Source organism: Carassius auratus, chromosome 20, assembly GCF_003368295.1.
Source record: "Carassius auratus strain Wakin chromosome 20, ASM336829v1, whole genome shotgun sequence".
Classification (NCBI taxonomy): domain Eukaryota; kingdom Metazoa; phylum Chordata; class Actinopteri; order Cypriniformes; family Cyprinidae; genus Carassius; species Carassius auratus.
This window is the reverse complement of record NC_039262.1, coordinates 6842888-6865207: the sequence shown is the minus strand read 5'-3', so window position 1 is coordinate 6865207 and position 22320 is coordinate 6842888. Positions and strand designations below refer to the sequence as shown.

General features: G+C 38.7%; 1 protein-coding gene across 4 annotated transcripts in view; it reads right to left on the bottom strand.

Annotated features, from left to right (window-relative positions):
• Positions 1-17: 17 nt before the first annotated feature.
• Positions 18-22320, bottom strand: part of LOC113120716 (nuclear receptor coactivator 1-like) — a 53996-nt gene continuing 31693 nt past the window's right edge. For 2 of the 4 annotated variants that reach the window (XM_026290706.1, XM_026290707.1), the window contains 17 exons: positions 15152-15258; positions 14808-14985; positions 14222-14401; positions 13863-13961; positions 12641-12781; positions 11553-11700; positions 10499-11474; positions 9090-9255; positions 8819-9001; positions 8595-8715; positions 7698-7869; positions 7307-7609; positions 6973-7071; positions 5753-6152; positions 5477-5651; positions 5186-5372; positions 18-4813 (listed from right to left, as the gene is read on the bottom strand). In XM_026290706.1, the coding sequence (XP_026146491.1) occupies positions 4646-4813; positions 5186-5372; positions 5477-5651; positions 5753-6152; positions 6973-7071; positions 7307-7609; positions 7698-7869; positions 8595-8715; positions 8819-9001; positions 9090-9255; positions 10499-11474; positions 11553-11700; positions 12641-12781; positions 13863-13961; positions 14222-14401; positions 14808-14985; positions 15152-15258 (3803 nt within the window). In that variant the 3' untranslated portion in view covers positions 18-4645. Of the gene's footprint in view, positions 4814-5185; positions 5373-5476; positions 5652-5752; positions 6153-6972; positions 7072-7306; positions 7610-7697; positions 7870-8594; positions 8716-8818; positions 9002-9089; positions 9256-10498; positions 11475-11552; positions 11701-12640; positions 12782-13862; positions 13962-14221; positions 14402-14807; positions 14986-15151; positions 15259-16430; positions 16496-22320 lie in introns of all 4 variants that reach the window. The other 2 variants (XM_026290710.1, XM_026290708.1) reach the window with 2 other exon arrangements.

Here is a 22320-nt window from a genome sequence, read left to right as displayed (position 1 = left end):
GATGGCACTTGCAGTCCTTTTTTACATGGTGCTTTATTGCAATGTGTTGCATTCTCACATTCATGGATGTTATAGAGATTTGTTAGTCAAAGCATAATTTCCTTCAAGGTATGTATCTTCACCTTGGAAAAGCAACAAAGGGGCCATATGCACGAGGTGTGAGTGAAGGTTTCTTGTTTGTCTGAGTGTAGGTGTATGCATATGTGTGTGTGTGTGTGTGTGTGTAAACTTCAAATCTCAGTTTGAGCAGCCACATAATTCCATGAAATGGACAAGAAAAATAAGACTGATTCAGTAGATGCGAAACACAGTTTTGCAGCCCACAGGACAATCCTGCAGGTGCTGGACCCAGCATGTGACTGATTGTCTACAACGTCCTAAGAAAGGTAGGATTCTCCAGATAAACCTGGATATAGAGAAAACAAAAAAAATAAAACAAAATAGAAACATGACAAAACATGCAGAAGTCTCCCAGATACATCTTCATTCATAATGTCCCACACACAGCTGCAATGATACCTCTTAAGAAGAAAAAAAAAGTTCACAAGCATTATACAAAACTGGACAAAATGAGTAAAATGTATATATCTATATATTTGTTTATTTATATTAATTTTACAGGTGAAAAGTGGAACCTTGTCTTGAAAGAACGAGCGCCGTTTCAGTGGAGCTACAAACACATGACTTCCCTTCACCAATACAACTAATATCTGTATATTAATAAGGCAGCACTTACAATATGCAAAAAATCACAGGTAAACAGTAGCTACTGTAGATGATACCATGTAGAGATGACATCTGAATGACGAGGAGAGTGTGTGGTGGTCGAAACGTAGGATTCTCTACTATGATATGAGGAAATGCAGATTGTACGAGTTTGCATAAATGGTTCGTAGCACTTGGCACTGAGCGTGCGGGGCCTGAACTATGATACAGTCCGGAAAAGCTGAGTTTGATGAGGAATGTCTTCAAAAGATAAAGCCAGGAGCGCGTCGGCTAACAGGACGGGGCAAAGGGAAGGTGGAGCACCTGAAGAAGATTGGCATAGTTAGATCTATGGTTCTGCAGCAGAAAAAACACCCATGTAGCAAAGGCTCCATTACCCTGCTCCGTTAAGGGATTCAATGGTGAGGGCCCGACAAGCCAAGTTCTTCCTGAAGAACCTGAGATGTGTTTAGATTTTTTTTTTCAGAGGAAAGCGAAATGGCATTTCACTTGGCGAAAATACATTCAGGGGGTATTTGTTTTTGTTTTTGTCTTCTTCTTTTTTTTCCGAACGTGATGCTATAGTCTGATTTAAACATGGCCTCTTTCCTTGTAATTCATGTATAAAGTGCAAAACTAGATTGTATTCCTTGCAAGTTCCTGGTACATTAGGTTTTTAGTAAAAAACGTCATGTAAAATACAGCAAAAGTCTTACAAAGGTCAGTATAAGAAAATCCTCATAAACAAGAAAACGTTCAACAAACGGTGAGGAGCAGTCCTCTATGCTGAAAATATGTACAAGAGGCACCTCAAATTTGGTATAAAGAACCCAGCTAAATAAAGTCAAATATCTAAGTATAGTTGCATCAGTATGGTTTTCTCGCTTTAAGCCTGTGTAGCTCAAAACCACTTGTTTCGAACTACAAATGATGTATATCCTTGAGTTAAAAAACAAAATAGAGGAAAAACAGGAGATATTTGTTAGCATGCGTTGCTGGAATACTGCATTTAAAGCAATAATACGTTTTGAGTGTCAGTTTTAAAACAAAAGCCAAATGCTATTCATTTAACCTCTAAAGGTGCATAGCTAGCGGTTAGAAATCTGTCTTCCTGAAAAGAGTAACTAAAGTTCCTCCCGAAGAGGCATTTGCATGTTTGGTAGATCAGTAGCAATGGGGGAACGTCTGAAGAAATTCGCTACTGAACATATCTTTGAAAATAATCAAACCAGCTAGGGGAATAATGTCCAAAAAGTAAAGACAAAATGGTAGTGTTTTATGGGACACCTATACTCGATGCTACATTTGTCCAATTGCATGAACTTTGCATATGATATGGATCTTTTAGTATCTTGAAGCTTTGGTCATATTTGCGTTTTTGTCTTCAGAGCGTTTAAACATGGCAAAAACTACATCAGGCAGTTGACGAAAACCCACAAGAATAAGCCGGTGCCGTTCCCAAACCAAGGTTCCACTTTGTCAGAGCTGTTTAAACTTTGACAACAGAGAAATTAAATAATATGGCCTTTTTGTTTTGTTTTTAAATTAACCCGTACAAAAGCCAGTCCATGCTGCTTCTCCCTCAGCAAAGTCACATTCAGCAGTCGCTAAACCATTCTCACATATAGAGCAATCTCAACACCCACAGGAAAAGTTGCAGGTATTCCAACAACAAAAAAATAGATTGAAAGAAAAAAAAAGAAAATCAAAATCAGGACATTTGTCTGTTTTTCCATTTTAAACACCAGATATACAGTATTAATCACACATACACACGCTTTCAGACAGCCATACACATCTCAAAAACAAAACAAAAAAGAGAAGAAACAAAAATGGAAGCAAGTAGTTATTACCACAAACTCGGAGCACTACATTTTGTTGATTCTGAACAGATACATATTCACATTTATCTGTTATATACACAATACTTTGATAATCCAGGTTCTGAATAGTTCTATTGTACCTTGATGTTGTCTTCTGACTGTGAGAGCCGTTATAAACGAGGAAACAAAACGATAAAAACATTATTAATAGGCGCTGTTTGCTAGTTTGGTATATTTGGCATAAACACGGTAGTGATGACAGGTAGGGTTCATTAAATTAATCTTATCCACTGCATAAAAACCATTGTATTTATACAGGAATGCCTGCTCCCCAAAGAGGAGGGCAGAAATGAATAATTACGACATCTGTGTTTTTTCTCGGCGAGCCAAAAACGTACAAAATAAACACAGGCTGACTTAGTGTAAATGTTATGTATTTGTCAATTCATCTCGCTTTTTGTAAATGTCTATGTACATAGTAAAAAGTGGCTCGATCTCAACAGTACATACTGTAGATGAATGAGAATCTGCTTCACGAAATTTGTCTTTTTTTTTTTCGGTAAGGACAATCTAAGCTGGTGTAGCATTGGCGAAAAAGAGCCATTCTTTGTATACAGAGCACACGCACAAAGACACGGCACTTAAACTCCACGAAGTGAGTCACGAACAAAAGAACACTGTTAATTAAAGGGGAACGAAAATACGATTTCGAGCTGTGCTCCAATTCTGTCACACGATTTGTGAAATACCTTGTGCTCACATGGTGAGACATCAATTTCGACCACAGCGAGTATTTTTGTGGGCTTGTCAATTTGATATATAAAAAGAATTTGGTTTTCCATTAGTACGTTTCACGTAAACTAGCGAATGTTTAGGTTCGAATCTATTGGGGATGACAAGTAGGTAAATTAACAAAGGATCATTCTTATGAACAGTGTCTGACTGGGCAACAGTAGTCTCATGAGCAGTCAAATGACGGTGCGGACGTTGCGCGAAACAACACCTCGCTCCTCCAGTCGGGAGAGAGCACCTGTGGTTTTGAAGAGTGACCTTGAAACACTCAACTGTATAATGAAAATCAATGTACAATCTACATTTTTGCAACAGAGGGTTTGTAACATTTCCTGGGGTGTTTAATAACTGATAACAATCATAAAAATGTGAGTCTCTCTCATCTCGATACATGACAACGCGCGAGACCCGCCCCCGGATGATTCCTAAAAAAAAGTGACATTACAGATTCTCAAAGCCGTTAAAAAGGAACTGGTGTTAAGTTAATGCTTTCGAAACAAGAGTTGCCTGTAATTTGATGATGTTTTGGTTTTAAAGGAAATTACAAAGTGTGAGCTTGGCCCAACTTTGTCCGTTTTTGCTGTACAATAATACCAACCTGCACAACATGTCGCCGCAAACAACACTGATAGGCTGAGTTGACCCTAAGTGGCTCGTATTCACAGCTGCTGTGGGGGGGAAATGTGTAGGACATTGTTAAAAAACGTCTGCTGTTTCAAAAACAGTGTTGCCAGGAAAGCCTGCAGCAGACGGATACGCACTTCAGAGCTGTCTCCCATCCTGGCGATGCTTGTTCTGAAAACGACAACAGAGAAAAACAAACGAACCCGAAACAAAAAAAAAAAGACAATAAACAGAACAGACTAACAAATAAAAAGAGTTGGGAAATTCCTCCCATCATCAGGCACTGCTGAGGAGAGCCTATCAGTCACAGATCCAGCTGAAACTGAGCAATATACCATGAACATAGCAACATAGCCTGCCCCAGTTTCTAATCCGACCAATCCGAGCTCAGCTGCTGCGCTGCTCTCCAAGAAGCACTGCAACGTTGGCCTGACTGACAGGACGTGTAGACGGCTTAAGCAGCAGGTCCATTTTATTTGAATTTTTTTTTACAGACTTGGCAAATTCTGGAACGTGATCTTTTCTCCTTTCCGGAAACAGACGTTTAAAAAGGTGACCAGGAATGAGCACTGTCGAACGGCTATGAAACCTCACAAGCCTGGGCCCAGACACCGACCCTGCAAATATACTGTATAGAAACCAAAGGTGAAGAATAAAAATCTCTACATGTGGAGACAGTCCTCTGGCAGACGGTGGGCGCCTCACTCGGTCAGGAGCTGCTGGAGGAGGCTCTTCTGCTGAGACTGGGCTGTGGGGTTCCCGCTCGGGCCCTTCTGGGACCCGATGGGGCCCGACTGGTTAAGGTAGGAGTCACTGCCCACCAGGTTTACCGTGCACTGGACATCAGCGAACACCTGAACCTGCTGTACCTGAGAAATGGGAATAAATGGAAAAGGGAAACACCGTAATTTTTCAAAAGAAATGTATACTTTTATTTAGCAAGAATGCTTTAAGTTGAACGAAATTCACAGTTAACTTTTACATTTTCTATTCATTAAAAAATAAACTGAAATAAATGTCTCATGGTCTCCAAATATTAAGCAGCTAACAGTTTCAATCATGGATGATAATAAGAAATGTTGTTGAGCACCAAATTAGCATATTAGAATTATATTAATATTAATATTTAATATTAATTACATATATATAATGTGTGTGTAAATATATTAGTGGTGTCAAAATTAGTAACCGTAACAGCCCTACTTTAAGATATCTCAATAAATAACCAGTGACCATCTTACCTGATCGTTACACATTGAAGTGACGTTGCCAAGGTTATTGTTGCCCATGCCGACAGATGGTCCAATAGGAGGTAGTGTGCTCACCGCTCCTGACCCTCCAGCCATTGAGACGGTGATGCTCATGTTGTTATACACGCCTTGTTGCCCAAAGCTCTGAGAGACAGGCTGGCCTGCCTGGTTAAACAAACTAACACAAAACAAGAAGAAACAGTTTAAATGAAGATTAATACACATAAAAACAAATTGCATACAGTTTTGTGACCTTTTGGTGACTAATATCAAACACCACACCTGTTGTTGCCCATGGCCCCTTGCTGCCAGTTCTTCATGTCAGGTGACGGATAACCAGGTGGAGGCTGCGCTTGCTGGAGCAGAGGATTCTGGGAGGTGGAGTTCTGCGGTGAAAGTAGGGGGCTGGTCGGACTAAGCTCAGGAGCAAAGGATGGATCTGCTTGCTGGATCATGCCTGTGAGAGACAAATTTTAGGGATAATGATAAAAGCATTAAAAGTTGTTATTAACATAACCCTGGTCATGATAAATCAAGTAGCTTACAAATGGGACATACCAGACCCCCCAAATTGCTGGAAAAGCCCCTGCTGAACAGGAGTGTTCACTGGCCCCCCAAACTGCCCTTGAATGCCTCCCATAATGCCTTGGTTTCCCATGCCCCCCCTGGCAGGCAGCTTGGGGTCCAGAGGTCCTACCATGGGGTTAAAATGGCTTGGGGAGGTAGGGGTGTTTCCAGGCACGACGTTGTAGCCTGGAGGAAAGCCGAACTGCTGCTGCTGCTGTGGTGGTGGCTGTTGCTGCTGGGGGCCCTTAGGAACTCGCTGAGCCCCCAGAGGTCCTGTGTTCATCCCCTGCCTCATCAGCATGACCTTCTGCTGCAGAAGCTGCCGCTGGCGGTGCTGGAAACTATAAAGCTCCCGTTGCCGCTGAGCCATCATCTGAGCGTTTAGTGGAGGCTGTGAGAGAGAAGACGGGGCTTTCAGTTTCATACAGAAAAACAAATCATGATTGTGAATGTAAAATTATAATTTGGAATTATAAGTTTCTGTCTGCATTATGAGTAGTTTTGCGATTTTGGGCTTCAAAGTTTTTCGTTCCATAGACTTCTGTATATATATAAACCTTTTTTGTTTCCTAAAGAAAGGCCCAAAATGTACACAGCTTACAAAAGAAACGTCACATAATTTAAAGAAGTTTAAAAACATTGGCCAAGCAGAAAAACGTATCAACCGATGTCGATATTTGCAAAATGCCAAATATCAGCCGATGTATCAGCCTTGGCAATACATCGGTCGAACTCTAATAGACATGCACACAAATGTATTTATAAATACTACCAGCTTATACACAATAATAAAAATAATACTGATTACTACTGACTTATTATATAAAAACTCAAATGTATAAACTATATATATATATATATATATATATATATATATATATATATATATATATATATATATATATATATATTTAATTATACTACTAATAGTAATTATAAATAATACTATTAATGACTGTCAGAATATTTATAAAAACTTAGCTTTAAAATAAATACATAAACAAATAAACATATATATAACAGCAATGGGTGTATTGTCAGCATATAAAAAAAAATATGAACCATACCAAAACTAATCAAATCAAAGTGAATTGTGGCTAAGATTCAAATCTGAGATAAATAATCCTAATCAAATCAAACCATTGTCAGAGCAAATGCTTACACCCCTATAAATGACATCCAGTAATTTTCTCGGAGCATGTGATGCTAACCTGAGAGGGCATCTGAGGCTGCTGCATGCCCTGACGCATCCCCATGGCAACATGCCCCCCTTGAGGGAACTGGCCCATGGCCGCAAGCCTGTTCTGGAGCTGATGGAGAGAGGAGATATATCACCACTAAACAAGTGCAACTAATCACACGTTCGCTCAGCAGCTGCACTCGACAAAAGAATAGGTTCGTTCCACAGCATGTTATTCGAAAAGGGTGAAATCAAAAGCATTCACTGGATCCGTTACACAGCACAAGAAAATCCAAAAAAGGGGGATTGAGAAGTTTGGCGTTCACATTTATTATTACACAATGAAGTGAAAGCTGAAGCTCTACCTGCTGCGGGCCTTGCAAACGTTGTTGGAGCTGGAGTCTCAGCTGGTTGGGAGGTAGCCGCAGCTGGTTGGGCACACCAGGAGCTCGATTCATCCCGGGCCGGACCGCCATGCCCACGTTACCTGGAAACGGCATCCGTGGGGCCCCGAAACTCATGCCCTGTGCTGTGCCCATCTCAGCAGGAAATTGTGAGGGTGAGGTGGGGAACTGAGAGGGGTAACTGGGCAGCTTGGGGTCCATGGGTACAGGTGTTGGAGGTTGAGACTGAGGGAAGTTCTGGGTGACAGGTTCAAGGCATCCACTCTGTAGGCGAGACAGTAAAGTGGTCAACATTCAGACACACTGTTCTTGCAAAAGGTATGAGAAGAATGTTTTTTCTAATAATACTAACCTGAACAATCTTGTCGATGCCCAACGCTCTGTCCAGCTCGGCCAACTCACTCTCGTCGGTGCGGCTCAAGAAAGTGACCAGCTGCTCCAGCAGGACCTTCTCGTCGTTACAGCCCTCGGGAGTGGTGGGCGGACACAACATCTTATCCAGCGGACACGGAACACACTGCCTACTTAGAGCAGAGAAGAAGAAAAAAACAACAGAGGTCATTTAGGATTCTGATTATGATGAGGAGAAAGGAACTTTGGGTAAGCGACTGGCAACTCTATGTTATGTCGCACAGCTTACTGATTTGGCAGGTAAGTAGAATTTGGGTGAAAGTGCACATCTGCTTCCTTGTGACTCAGATATATACACAGCAGTAATTGTTGACTGGAAATATAAATATTTCTATCTTTTCTTGAGAGATCAAACATTGGACCTGCTAATAGTTTATAAATTAACAGTTGCACACTGATATTAATCAGAGATAATTTAATTGAATGTTCTCAGCAAGTGTAAACACAAATGTAAACCTAAGACAAAAATAAAGATAAATAGAAATATTTAACAAAAACAAATTAATAAATACAATACAGGCACTTAAAACACAAGCCCTGTTGAGCCTTTTTTTTAATATCTGTTATAATTAAATTTTTAACTAAAATTCCACCACACAAATTTTAAAGACATTTTGGGATTATTCGATAATTTGTGTAATTTTACATAGGTGATTTTAGTTGCTAGCAACAACAAAACTAGAGTATACAATACATGTAAAAAAACAAACAAACAAACAAAAAACAAATGCAATAAAATATAAATAAATAGTTATTGTGATATTAATCAAATTGTTTGGTTCATTTCTGTAATCTGATTATGATCAAGAATTACTCTATGACATTCATAAACACTCACTCTTGAGGAGAGGACAGAGGGGCCTGTGTCTGGTTACCCAAGCTGCTATCGAAAGCCATTGGTTCAACCAGGGACAAGGGCTGGAACTGCTGAGACTCAGGAAGCTCCAGTTTGGCCAGTGCTGAAACAAATGAGACAAAGAAAATTGATAACAGTCTTCTCCCCTGCGTTTACCAATCAAACCATTTCTGTTTTCAAGCATGGTGACGCATTCAATCCTGCACCTGTGTTGGTGTTGAAAGAGTTGAGGCTTGTTGGATTGGCAAAGGGGCTGCTGCTCTCCTTGGGTGGCTGAAACGGGTCTGTCTGCCCAAGATCCGCCACCTGGACCTGACCCTGGTTTGGTGTGGAAGGGTCACAGAACTCAAAAGAGGACTGATTTGAGAGGTTTGATCCATCAGGGAATGCTACAGAGAGAGGTGAAGGAGGACAAAGGAGTTATTGAGGAGGACTGAAATATTAATTTTATTATTACTCCTTTGGGATGGGCATCACCTTGGCTTGATGTTCCTGGTGACTCTCTCTTCACATTCAACTCGATGGAAAGGTTGTCCTCAATGGGCTGGACAAGCACTGGCTCCTCTACTGCTTTACCCCCCACAGAGCTTCTCAAAGTGGGCAAGAGCTGGTTCAAAGTGTCCAGATCGGTACTGGGAAACTGCTACTTATGTAAACACACACAGCGGTGGAGTGGAAATGAGAGCAAAGGTCATCAACATCAAAAGGCACACCAGAGCACAAGAAAGACAAAGTCCACACGTGACTGCCTCAAATCAACATATGGGTTTGACAGATTAAGAAAACAGTAACAGAGTGAACACAGCGAGAGTAAGGCCTATCATTAATATTCATTAGGACACTGAAGGGGAGTTTGAAGCTGGAATTTATTTTCATGAAAGACTGAGAGACATTTCCTGTGACATGAATGATGAGGTGTGGGCATGTCCAGTAACAAAGGTGAGAAGAGTTTGATGCAATGCAGCGACTTTTGGAAAGTTGAAAAAGATCAGTGTACTGTGAGCAATAACACTATTTAATATAGATTTTTGACCACATAAAGAAATATAAAACTATTGCATGGAAAAACAAATCTCATTTGTGCACTGCTATAATGGCAAGCTATATATTTATATTTAATGCTAATCAGTTTTTGTCTTCTGACAAAAAGTGAAATAAAGTTGAGTTTATATTTTTTTTGTCAAAATCAATCACTTATTCAGCTTTACTGAATAAAATGGCAATTAAAATCAAATCATTAAAACTGTATCAAGTGTTTTTAATATTACCTTAAAACATGTAGCAAGATTCAACAAAAACATCTGAAAACTGACCTCGTCGTTAAAGCCTGAGCCTTCTGAAATAGCATTATGATAAGTACACTATTGTAATATAAGAATGTGAATTCCTTATGCTTTCTTCAGCAATTTTTAATTAAAATTGTTCAAGCATTGTCATGATGTCCATTTTTTTTAATTATAACCTCATTCTCATTACCACTTGTGAAATAAAAAGAATCTTCATTAAATAGTCATTTTGGTGCCGAGATTAATTCTGAGAAAAAGTAAACAGTCAAAATAGACTTCCATCAGCCAAACATCCTATTTGTGGTCAGACTTTCAAAGGCTCAGGAGTGTAAACAATAGAACATTCAAAATTTGGGGTCAGTTGATTTAAAAGAAATAAATTATTTTCAGCAAAGATGTATTAAATTGATCAAAATATCATTTATAAAGTAAAAAGAAAAAAAAATTAAATAAATGCTGTCAAGGACATCAAAAACGTTAAAAGAATATTAAAAAAAGTAACGTACATAGAAATATTAAATATTACATGTACATATTTTTTCCCATAATGTATTTAGATTCATTCATTAAGTAGGAATAATGAAATAAAGATGTAAATACCGGGCTGGGCTTGTCACTGGATTGAGGCGAGCAAGGGACTGTAGAAACGGTGGTGGTGGGGGCAGCAGCAGCACAGGGCACATTCTCTCTGCTCCCTTTTTTCTCTGCCTTCACCTTGACTGTACTGAGGCTAAGGGCAGCCGGAGGAGGCAAGTCCTCCAGGTCCTTTTCATCCGTATCCAACAGGAAGCGTAGCAGCTGGTGGTCCTGGGGCTCCTTTCCATGTCCCCGTGCTACCAAGGCTGCATTAGGACTGGTCGGAGGCTCCTTCTTGATGTCAGGCTCCTTTCCCGCATCTGCAGGACTACTGTCCTGGAGCAGGCGGTGCAGAATCTTATGCCGCTCAGTCAGACTGCTGTGAGAAGCCGGACACTGGGCCATGGTCGCGGGACGGGGTTGGGAGTCGTGTTCGGGGGCACTGTCCAAGAGCTGGATAAGTTTGGGGTTGCCCACCGCAGTGGCCTTAGGCTCATCAGCGGACGCTTCCGGCGGTTTGGCCGGAGGCTGACGTGCCGGGGAGCTGCTGGGGGTCGGAGTCTGTCTGGGGGGTAAGGGAGAGGGGAGAGAGAAACTGACACTGTCGCCGCAAGACTGCTGCCTGGTCAGTCCGCCAGCGGGCGAGTGGATGCCGGGCGCCGTGGGGGAAAAAGGACAGCCGGGCACACGTGGGCTGCTGGCCAGGCCCGGGCTGCCCCGAGGAGGTCGGGGCGACATGAATGAGGTAGGGGTGGCTGTGAGAGGGCTGCCAAGTGGAGAGGGGCTGCTGACCTGCTGGGAGGGCCCAACGCGGCTGGGCGTCAGGTAGCCTGGTGGAGTGGGTGTGGGGGGTCCAGGAGTGGCACAGGTGCCATTGCTGTTGTTGAGATGGAGGCTGAGGTCACTGGAGGGCTGCAGGGCAGGTGAGCAGGAAGGTGGGGCAGCAGGAGACGGAAGGCTGGGGGTAGTGTTTTCCTGAGAGCTAGCAGTGTTGTGTTCCCTAAAACAAACATTATATCCAAAAAACATATGTATTGTGTGATGTGCTCATATAAATGCAACAGAAATCATCAGCTACCTGTCTATAGTGTGAATGCCCATGATGAAGGGCTGTACGTCTGGGTTTGGGGGGCAGCAGAATTTGCAGCGCGTCTGCGCACTGAGGGAAGTCCCATCACTGAGTGTGAAATGGTACAGAGGACTGATGGCCGTGCCATGGGTCATCACTGTCAACGCACACAGAGCATAGAAATGTGTTTGTTTTAGTTACCACATTTACAAATATCAACTTAGAGACTCATTTGCTAACCAGAATTGCCTTTGGCTAACGATAATGGTCTTCTAAATTTAGGATAAATCCACATGTACCCTGCATTTTAACACTACCATTCAAAAGTTTGCTGTCAAAAATAAATACTTCAATTCAGCAAAATACAATTATTTGACATTTATTCTTGTAACAAAAAAACACATTTTTGTGACAATTTTTTTTGAAGAAGAACACTGAAAAAACAAAAACAAATCATAAAAAACATAAAAAAATGTTTCTATCAAAATATATAGCAGTACACCTGTTTAAGAAGAAATGTTTTTTTTTACATTGATAAGAAGAAATGTTTTTTTTAGCAGCAAATTAGAATTTCAGAATCATTTCTGAAAGATCATGTGACACTGAAGACTGGAGTAATGGCTGCTGAAAATTCAGATTTACCATCACAGGAATGCATAAAAATGATTAAAATATATATAAAAAAATAGAAAAACTTTATTTTAAATTATATTAAATAATATTACGAACTGTAATGTATACATTTCTTTTAATAACCTTTCGAAGGAAGAAAATAACATGTTTGCTCTGTAAAACATAATAAATCTGTTTTTTTTTTCAGGGAAATAAAAATTGGGCTACTGGATCAATAACAATAATAAAACAATTGCACGGATTGATCAGTTATCAAAATAATTGTTGGTTGCAGCCATATTTTTGCAGCAGATTAGAACACCTTGAACGAGTGAATGAGGGTATGAATAAAAATGTGAGTGTATATCATCAAATAAATCCATAAATAGTCACTCTTTAGCTAAAGAAATGCAAGGTCAGATCATAACTGCTTTAAAATGTCAAGTACTACTCAAAATGGCTAGAACGGAGGTGAATGTGCTCACCCTCGTGAAGCAGCTTCTTGGCATGGGAGGGCTCATTGCCCTGAGGCTGGAAGAATGCGTAGATGCACTTCCTGACCAGGTCCTCCCAACCTGGTCGGCCTGTGGCCCTCAGAGCACTCGTCTCAATAGAGATGATTTTCCCTGCGCGCGCACACACACACACAAAGCAAACACCGGGAAAGATCATTAGATTCTGTAAACAGGACTTCAGGTTCAAGAGGAGGAAGCTTTAAAGTCACAGATTTAACAACAAACCATTTTGTGCTTCCTTCTGCAAGAACGGAAAAAGAACATAGTTTCAGGTTTATGCTTATCCTGCATGCTTATTCTTCTACTCCAGCTGACTTTTTCTGCCACTGCTGCTAAGGCTTTCAAGACTAGAGACACTACTTTGTTTCAGCAAAAATTCTGACTGATATAGTTTATTTAAATTTTTTATTACATTTGACATTTTTCTGTTTTATATTTAATTTTTTTATTATTTTACTCAAAAGTTTGAAATAAGTAAGTCTTTGAAAGAAGTTTCTTATGCTAACTAAGGCTGTAATTAAGTGATGAAAAATACAACAAAAGAGTAATATTGTGAAATATTACTTCAATTTAAAATAACCGTTTTCTATGTAATTATATTTAAATTATAATGTCTTTACTATCACTTTTGATCAATTTAATAGGCCCTGGCTCGATAAAATTCTTAATTTCTTTATTTCTTTATTATAATTAAACTAAGCAAGTTTTCTTTGAGGGAGAAAGTCATGTGTCTAATTAGACAGGAATTACAGAAACAATTTGTCAGCTCAATGCACCTGTCACTTGTTGATGCGACAAAGAAAAAAAAATAGAGTGTAATGAAATGGAATTACATTACGGTGTCAGGAGATGCATTTTAAAAAGTGCTTATAATCAAAATCATTATCTCAAGAATAAGATGCTGAAAAAATATAAAAACATTTTTATATTTACTGCAATTAAGGCAATACAATTTAGAATACATTCTGTGTGAACACTTGTGTCCGTCTTTGTTATAGTAACTACAGATTTCGGCTACAGCTATTTCAGCCACGGTTTTCTACTTTGCAATATTTGTTCTATTTTTACTTCAATGTTTCTGTCTTTGGTTTAGCCTATGACAATAACACTGCATGAGCTCCTACATGATGATAATGTGCCCAGAGTCCTCCAGCTGAGACTAAGTAAGTATGTGTATATGATGAAGCACTACCTGTAGGGTCCTGCTTGGTGATGAAGGACTCTGTACTGACAGGGATCTGAGGTGGACGGGGCATTCGGCATGCTATACAGATTAAACAGCTCTGCAGGTCTGTGGACAACAGAGACATAACTGTTTAAGGTGCAACATGCAACACATACCGAACATTTTTTCATAAATCTGAACAGAACATGATTAAATATAAATCAGTTAGAAAAATGCAATATAGAAGAATTATTATTAGTGAACCCCGAAAAAAAAAAGGATTTCACATTTGAACACTAGCGTGTCAATGACAGCTTCACCAGACTCCTAGCACTAAGCTAAATATTTATATGGGTATGATTTTATGAGTGTGTGTGTGGTCTCACCCTCGCCCTCCTCCTGCACCGTCCTGGGCTGAGAGACTGTGAAGCACTGCATGAGCTCATACTGCTGACGGGCCTCCTGGTTCTCTGCGTCCACCTCGTCTGGAGGCCTTTTCAGCAACCTGCAGTTAAACGTGTGGCTGTTCCTTCGGCCTTGCTCCTGAGGCCATGGCACACCGTTTACTGCAAACACACACAGATGTGAGAGGTTGACCTCTAACCTTTGTGCTAGTATTTACAGTGAATGATTAACATAGAACCCTACCTGCCTTTTGTTTTTAACCCATTTTTTTTTCTACAACTAACACACAAAAAAACAGCTTGCTTCTACCATATCTCGGTTGGTTATAAAATACAAATATACATAAATATGTAAACAATTTTAGTTACTCATTTAATAGCTCTGCCCACAAAGAAATTTCATTGGTCCAAATTCCTACTCGCCAAAGCTTTACATTAATCATCAAATATCTTCTGAGTAGCTGTAAATATGTCATGATGCATCGCGTCTGGTTAGGTGTAAAATTTTCAGTTAAATCTTTATCTGCTGTTTTGCTGTTACTGTGGCCCTTCTCTCTGAGAGACTCACCAAGGCTCTTTGGTAGCAGGTTGCGCACAAACTCGTTGTGATCACCCACATGAAGAATGCTGTAGACGCTGGAGGTCATCAGCTCTTCCTGGGTATAACCCAGATAACCGGTGACGTTCTCAGACACAAACACAACGCGCCCCTCGCGGTTCACGACGAAAAAGAAGCCATCCAGGGCCTTGTAGAACAGACAGAGAACAGAGATGGAAGACTAAAATAAGATTTTGTCATTCCCAACCATAACAACCGAGCTAGGCTCAGATGAGGAGAGAATGAAAATGTTGGTCATACAATTTCAATATCAGTCTTTTCTACAGAAAAAGAGTTTAAAAAGTCTAACATACCTCCAAGAGAAGTGGCCCAAGGGCTTCCTTCTCCACCATGCCCTGACTGCTGGACGATATGTCACTCTTTTGCACCTCATCATCTGGAGACATCAGAGCTGCTTTTTCTATGGACATGCAAAGAACATTATGCTTACATTTCTGGTAAGTAACACCAAATGTGTCTAAATTTCAGTGCATGAATATAAACTATGGAGTCAGTAAACAAAACACAATATTAATAAAAAAATTATTAAATTATTTTTTAATTAATAATTTAATTATAATAAAGTATGCATAAATGTGACAGTCCAGATATTTATAATGTTATAAAATATTTCTAAGTCAAATAAACGCTGTTCGTTTAAACTTACAGTTCATAGCGTTTCATAAAAATCGGTGCATTGATCGTAGTAAGAAATGTTTCTTGAGCACTAAATCAGCAGATTTTAATGATTTCTGAATGATCATGTGATACTGAAGACTGGAGTAAGACTGCAAAAAAAAATTCAGCTTTGCCAACACAAGGAAAATGATATAATATATTCAAAAATAATACACTTGTTAAAATTGCTATAATATTTCACAATATTACTTTTTTTACTGTATTTTTGATCAAATATGTGCAGCCTTGAGCATGACACTTCTTTCAAAAGCATACAAATAAATCTTACCAACCCCAGATATTTGCACGCTAGCATTAACACAGTGAAACACATTCAAAGTTTTGTTTAGTTTTTTTGCCACAAGTTTGGGTTCCTGGTTAATATAATCCACACCTTCCAAACCAATCGTACACATCCCTACCCATAAGAGCTTTCTAGTGTGGCCTCATACAAACACACAAAAAAACGTGCATAATTTCACTATTGTCCTCCTTCCTCTCTTGGACTGGGTGGATGAAAGCTACGCAGCGGAAGCCTCTCTCAGACTAATGTGAGTAAAGTGGTACTTTTGGACAGGAGCCAGCCGAAGTAAGTGCGGAGAGCACTCTTGAAAAAAGCTTGAGACTGAAGAGTCACAATTCAGTAATTCCCGTCCCAGTTCGACTCAAAGGGCTGATATAAAGTGTCAATGATTATTCTGTGGCCAAACTACTTAACCTTTTTTTCTCCTCTCGAGATCAAAGCTTCTGAAGGACCTCATGAGAACACCGCTCAGTCCAGCAGCTGGAGAGAAGAGCGGACGAGACTGTTTGTTTTGGGCTGCATTTTAAGTGAAGACTTCTTGAAGAAAAGGCTAAATTTAGATCAGAGCTCGAGCGCTTTATTTACACACATAATAGCAATGTAGCTCTCACCGAGGAACTTCTGCAGAGCGCTCAACTCGGCGGCGACATCTGTCTTGTTAGCTGCGTTCTGAACTCTGGAACACGAAAGTTTAAAATGAGGTCAGTCTGGTGGGAGGGGATAGGAGTTTTAGGGGTTTTACAGAAACGTTGCTTGGCCAATATGTTGTAAGGAACGGGAATGACAGACTAAACTTAAAATGTCCACACATCTATTTATTTTCTATTTTGCATAGCAGTCAATCGTTGTGGATATTTTGATGGCTGATGCCGATATCTTACAGTGTGATCATACTGATTCATGGCTGGGAGAAGGCTTTTACAGTCTATCAAACATATTTCTAATAAATAAATTAGCCTAATTAAAATAAAAATCAATTAAGTAAAATAAAATTATCAAAATAATTTATAATGAATTATTTTCTATAAATATTCTCAGCACTGGTGAAAAAAGTAATTTTTTTTAACACTTAGCGGCATAACAGAAAACCTTTTCAGCCAATCAGCAGTGTCGATTTATATTGGTCAGCAACTAATTTTGAACTTGGTGTAAATGCCAGAATAAATAACAAATAAGATTAATACACAGGACATTTGCAAATATATTCATTCTGTTTTAAATAATTTATTGGTCATGCACATCAATTGAAGGAGTACTGCAACTTTGGGCCCTGGAAGTTAAGTCAAGTCACCTTTATTGATATACATTAGCATTATGCAATACAGTGTCAAAGCAGCTTTACAGTATTAAACAGAAAATAGTACTGATAATGCAAGAGGACAATAGTAAACACTCAATTTACCAGTTAAAGTCAGTTCATCATCGATTCAGTGATGTCATCGTCATTCCCCAACTAAGCAATCCAAAGGGGACAGTGGCACTGATAGAAGGCAGCTTCATGGATCATGACATATACTACGCAGTTTTGATTTCTGGTTTGAAAACTGAACTTTGAAACATGAAGTTCAGTTTTGAACAGTTTTGAACTGAGGGCTGAAATTAGTCAACATGTATTTAAGTGAAGACAGTGGGAGAATCTGTGGACAACAAGAGAGAAAAGGAACCAAGTCTACATCCTCACGATTAGCCCTAAACAATTTAATACAAATGGGAGTCCGAGTCAATCCCACAATTAGCCTCCCTGGCAATCGATCACAACTTTCTGACACCACTCCCACTTGAAACACAGCCAGCTGCCATGGCAGCAGCGCTAATGTGGCAGTGGTGCAGCAGGCGATACCTGATCTCATAACAGAAGGCTCTCGATCTGCGTGATGTAAGGGCTTTATGTGTTTGGTGTGTCACACATACACAGACAGCTGGCCTATAGACACAGTACTGCCAAAAATCTCCTACTCTTTTTTTTTTTTTTTTAAAGGGAAAACAGATGAATCAAAGCAAAATATTCACAATTAATTTATTAATGCTGTTTGCCAAGGCATGAATCACCATTACTATTGCTCATACTTAGAGTTACGGTTTTGTTCAAATCCCTAACCATAAGAATGAAACTGTCATAACTCATCCCACACTGTTTGTAATACCAACATGTACAATCAGGGCTCCAGATTGTGACCATTTTTTTCTGCCGGTGCGACTAATTTTTGTGAGAAGGTAAACAAACACTTATGTAAAATAAAATAAATACATAAAATCACAATTATAACCAGTATACAGCAGCAGAGGAGCACTTATTGGCTTAGAAGTCATTAATTTGTACCTTTTCTCTATATTTTGAAATTATAAAATCATTACTATAAAATATCAAATCATCAAGAAATCAGATTTTGTCAGAATTTTACACTTTCACAAACTTTTCTTCAATTTACTACTAAATCACACAATCACTGAAGTTGGTCAGTTCTATATGCTAGAAAAATAATGGTACATTTAATAAGAATGGAAGACATATTTTCTGTATAGTAAAGTAGATTTTACACCTGTTACTGTTGTTAACAAAAGTTTTATATGCATCTTAACTCAAGCTTAGTGCTTTACTGTCAAATCTGTATAAACAATAAACAAAAGAAAAATAAACCAGAAACGAATATGAAAGTATTAGTAACTGCACTTATTAATGCAAAACAATAGTAATTTTATGATTAAATTACCTACATTATCTTTATTTTGAATCGCTTGCTGAGGAGAGGGGTGCTACTGATTGTTTTGAGCGATCAGAATTTCCACATGGTTAACAATAAACCACAAATTGAAAAATCCCATATGCTTTAAGAGAAAGCATTTTTTGTAGGGCTAGGATTTGACACAAATTTCATGATTAGATTTGATTCGGACTCGCAAGCTGTTTATGGTCACCAAATAAGATTTTTTTCTGAGGTAAATGTTACGTTACACAACAAATATGTATATAAATATATAGTAGGGCTGTGCCGATAAGACGATATTATCATGTCTAGATGATAGTCAGAGACATCGCCTGTGGCTGATGCCTTTGCCGTCAATTATTATTATTATAAGGCTAGTAATACTATCTACTTAATATTAGGGCTTATTTGTTGCATTATATTTCTTTTTCCACATTTTTTCAGTATTGCACATTATAACCAATCACACACGATTATGCTGAGCTTATGAATACAATGGCCAATCAGTTTCGTTTTTCGGGACGCGCTGACTGAATTCTGACAAAATTCAAATTCTCTCATCAAAAACAACAAAGTGCAAATGTACACGTGAAGTATAAAACATTTATTCATCATACAGTATAGATTCACTGATTTTAATGGGTGTTTTTAAAGAACAAAAACTTGCGCTAAACTGAGTTTGTGAAGATGTTTTTTGGTAATGTTATGTTCTTTGCTCATTTTCTGTAGCGGAGGAAATGTAAACGTTATAATTAGTAACTTAAGATGTTTCTATTAATTTGTTATGATAAATACAAATTCAGTCATTTTAATAACATTAGACTGCTTTTAGCCTTACGCTGGAGTTGGTTCACTTTGTCAATAAATAATTAAATAAATTAGCATGATAATATTGTGTATTGGCGATATCACAGGCTGACGATAGGGCGGTATGAAAACTGAGTATATTGCCCAATACTAATGTATAGTATACAAGCTGTTTTATTGACAACCTTCTGTGGTTGAAACACTGATTGAGTGATTGCATGAGACAGGATACAGATTACGATAAGTTGTACTCTTTCTTTTGACATACCTTCAGATGTTTATTTCATGTATTAAAGGTATTAAAGCAAAGAAAATGATTGCCACTTCTATTGATATGAGGTGCTACAGCGATTGGTCACTCCACACAGCACCAAAATCACATTTATTGTTTGAATACTGTCATAAAATCAAGAATTTGAAATCTGATACTTCAAAAGTAACAAAGCACAAAACTTATTGTGACTTATTGAATGGGAGATGTGCTAAAATGTTCCATTCATTAACTGAAAACAGGACAGACTAATCTGTTCTTGGGATTTAATAAATCAATTCAGTTTTGTTAATAATGAGAATCAATTAAAATCCAGAAATCAACATTTTTAACCCACCCTAATATTGTGCTGCAAATAAAATTGAGTGGAAAAGTTTTATTCTAAACCATATTACAACCACCAATCAAGGTTCTGCATCATAAAAAAAACCTACAAATAAAAATGAATAATATATTTTATTTTCACAATTGTGATGCATCAAGAATCATTCTAAAATCAGACTGTGATTTACTCAATTGAAAAAAATTTAATTGTGAGGGGCGTAAAGATTCTCCTCCTATTAAATACATCCTGTCACTTTACATAAGTGGCAAAGTGAACAAATTACTATCATTATACACAGTCCTCAAAAGGAGCGGAATAATAACTCAAGCAATTTCACCCAGGCACTGAACTTCACAGCGAGCAAACAAAGCTAATGGCTGCCAGTTTTCATGACCTTTGGCATGTGAATTGTGCTCTGACTTCATTTCTCAGGTTTCAAATTTAATTGAATTTAGATTTTTTTTTCAAGTACATTTTCTGAGGGGCTGGAATGTTAATTAAGTGCGCTGTTCTGTATGAGAGCATGAATAAAATGTGGAAAATGTCTTTGATGTACCCATCTTCCAACTGAAAGTGACATTTAGTCCTAACGTCCTCGTTCATATCATCCGGCAAACACATCGACAACCTTTTTCATATTCATAAACAAACCGGATTGATGCGCAGGAGCCTTTAAAATGTTTAAATTGCAAATGCTTCCATGACAGATCAGATTTACTGCTGTACTTCTGAATTTGAGCAGATATGCTTGATGATCAAAATTAAAGATGGGCGGCTTAGTTAAAAATTTTGATAATTATGTTATGGTGACAAAATAAATCATGATTACAGTTATTTTTTTACTGTAAATTCAATAGAAAAAATGGCTCCAAAGACACATCCTGCTCTTTTTTTCACATTATTCAATTTTTGAAAATCTCTTATACATCTACTACAGTATAAATGGACACACTTCTACCAATGCACAGTATTATGTCTCATACTGCCAAGCCCTAAAAGTGTCGTAAGAGGCCCTTCAGGTGACAGTCCAGGTAAACATGTTGGTACACATCTATAAGTTTAAGCTCATGAGGTGAAAGTGTGTTTTTGTCTGACATGATTAACACCACCCTGAAGCAGGGATATTAGAGGTGGGGCGGCAAGTTCCCGTTTCTCCTTTCTCACAGGAAGAGAGGGGAAGCTGAGGTCTACGAGAGGCCCTCTCTTGCACAAGGTCAGGGGGCAGGTTAACGTCGCCATTGGCTGCTCTCTCGCACGCCCCTGTGGCCCCCCTTTCCTTAGGCTCCGAATGAAAACAGAGAGGGGCCAGTGCTCTAGGTGACAAACTGTAGAACGAGAGCAAGCAAATGAGTAAGATAACCCCTGTGTTGGCAGAGCGTGTACACAACCACCCTATAATGATCAAAATCCACTCAGTGTTTTTTGTTTATCTACTAAAATCTTTACACCTTTCTCAAATCAAGGTGTTTTCAGATGCTTGTCTGTGTGACGTCACACTTAAAAACTATAAAAGTCAGATTTTCATGATATGTTTAGTATATTAATTCTACTACTTTAGAGTTGTAAAATTACAGTACTTAGGCCTCATCCACACAGAGACGCATTTAGCTGTATAGTATACACAAACATTTTGTATCGTTTTGGAAGAGTGAAACCGATATTTTTTGAAACCCGGGTCCCAGAGTGGAAAAATATAAAAACGCTGCCCTTGCATTTTCATGTGGACAGCGAATCCGTATATTTTCTGAAACGATGATGTCATCAGCCCACGTCTCGCCCCTAGTCAGACACCGCTAAGTCATGTAACGAAAACATGAACAAACACTGAACGATTGTCTTTTTATTAACTAACATTAACAAAGATTTATAAATGTATTGTTCCATGTTCGTTTGCATAACATGCACAAGGTTTATGCGCATAGTCCCAGTCTTCATCTCTGTTTTTAGTGCATCTCTGTGGCAGAATTACAGCGCCAAATACTGGTCTGGCATGTATACTACATCATTTGGTGTCGATTTTGTGGTTTCGTGTAGACGCAGATATTTCTTAAAAAAAAAAAAAAGATTGGATAGGGAAAGCTCTGGCTTAATGTGGACATAGCCATCATTTCTTTGAAGACTTGAAGACTTAAACCCTCAAGTGTTGGTGGAAAATCTCTGACTACAGGTTTACAAATGCTTCTCATTACAAATCTACCTGAAATGTGTGAAAGCATAACATGCTGTAATTATCGGTCCACAAAAATGTTGGAAATTATGCAAACGTGAAAATAAAGTATAACTGGTGCACACAGTGTTTAATAATGCGGATCACCGAGCCCTAGCACATGCAGTCACACATAATAATAGAGACTACTGACACTTCCTGCTTAAGCTATACATTCTCCTGTTCT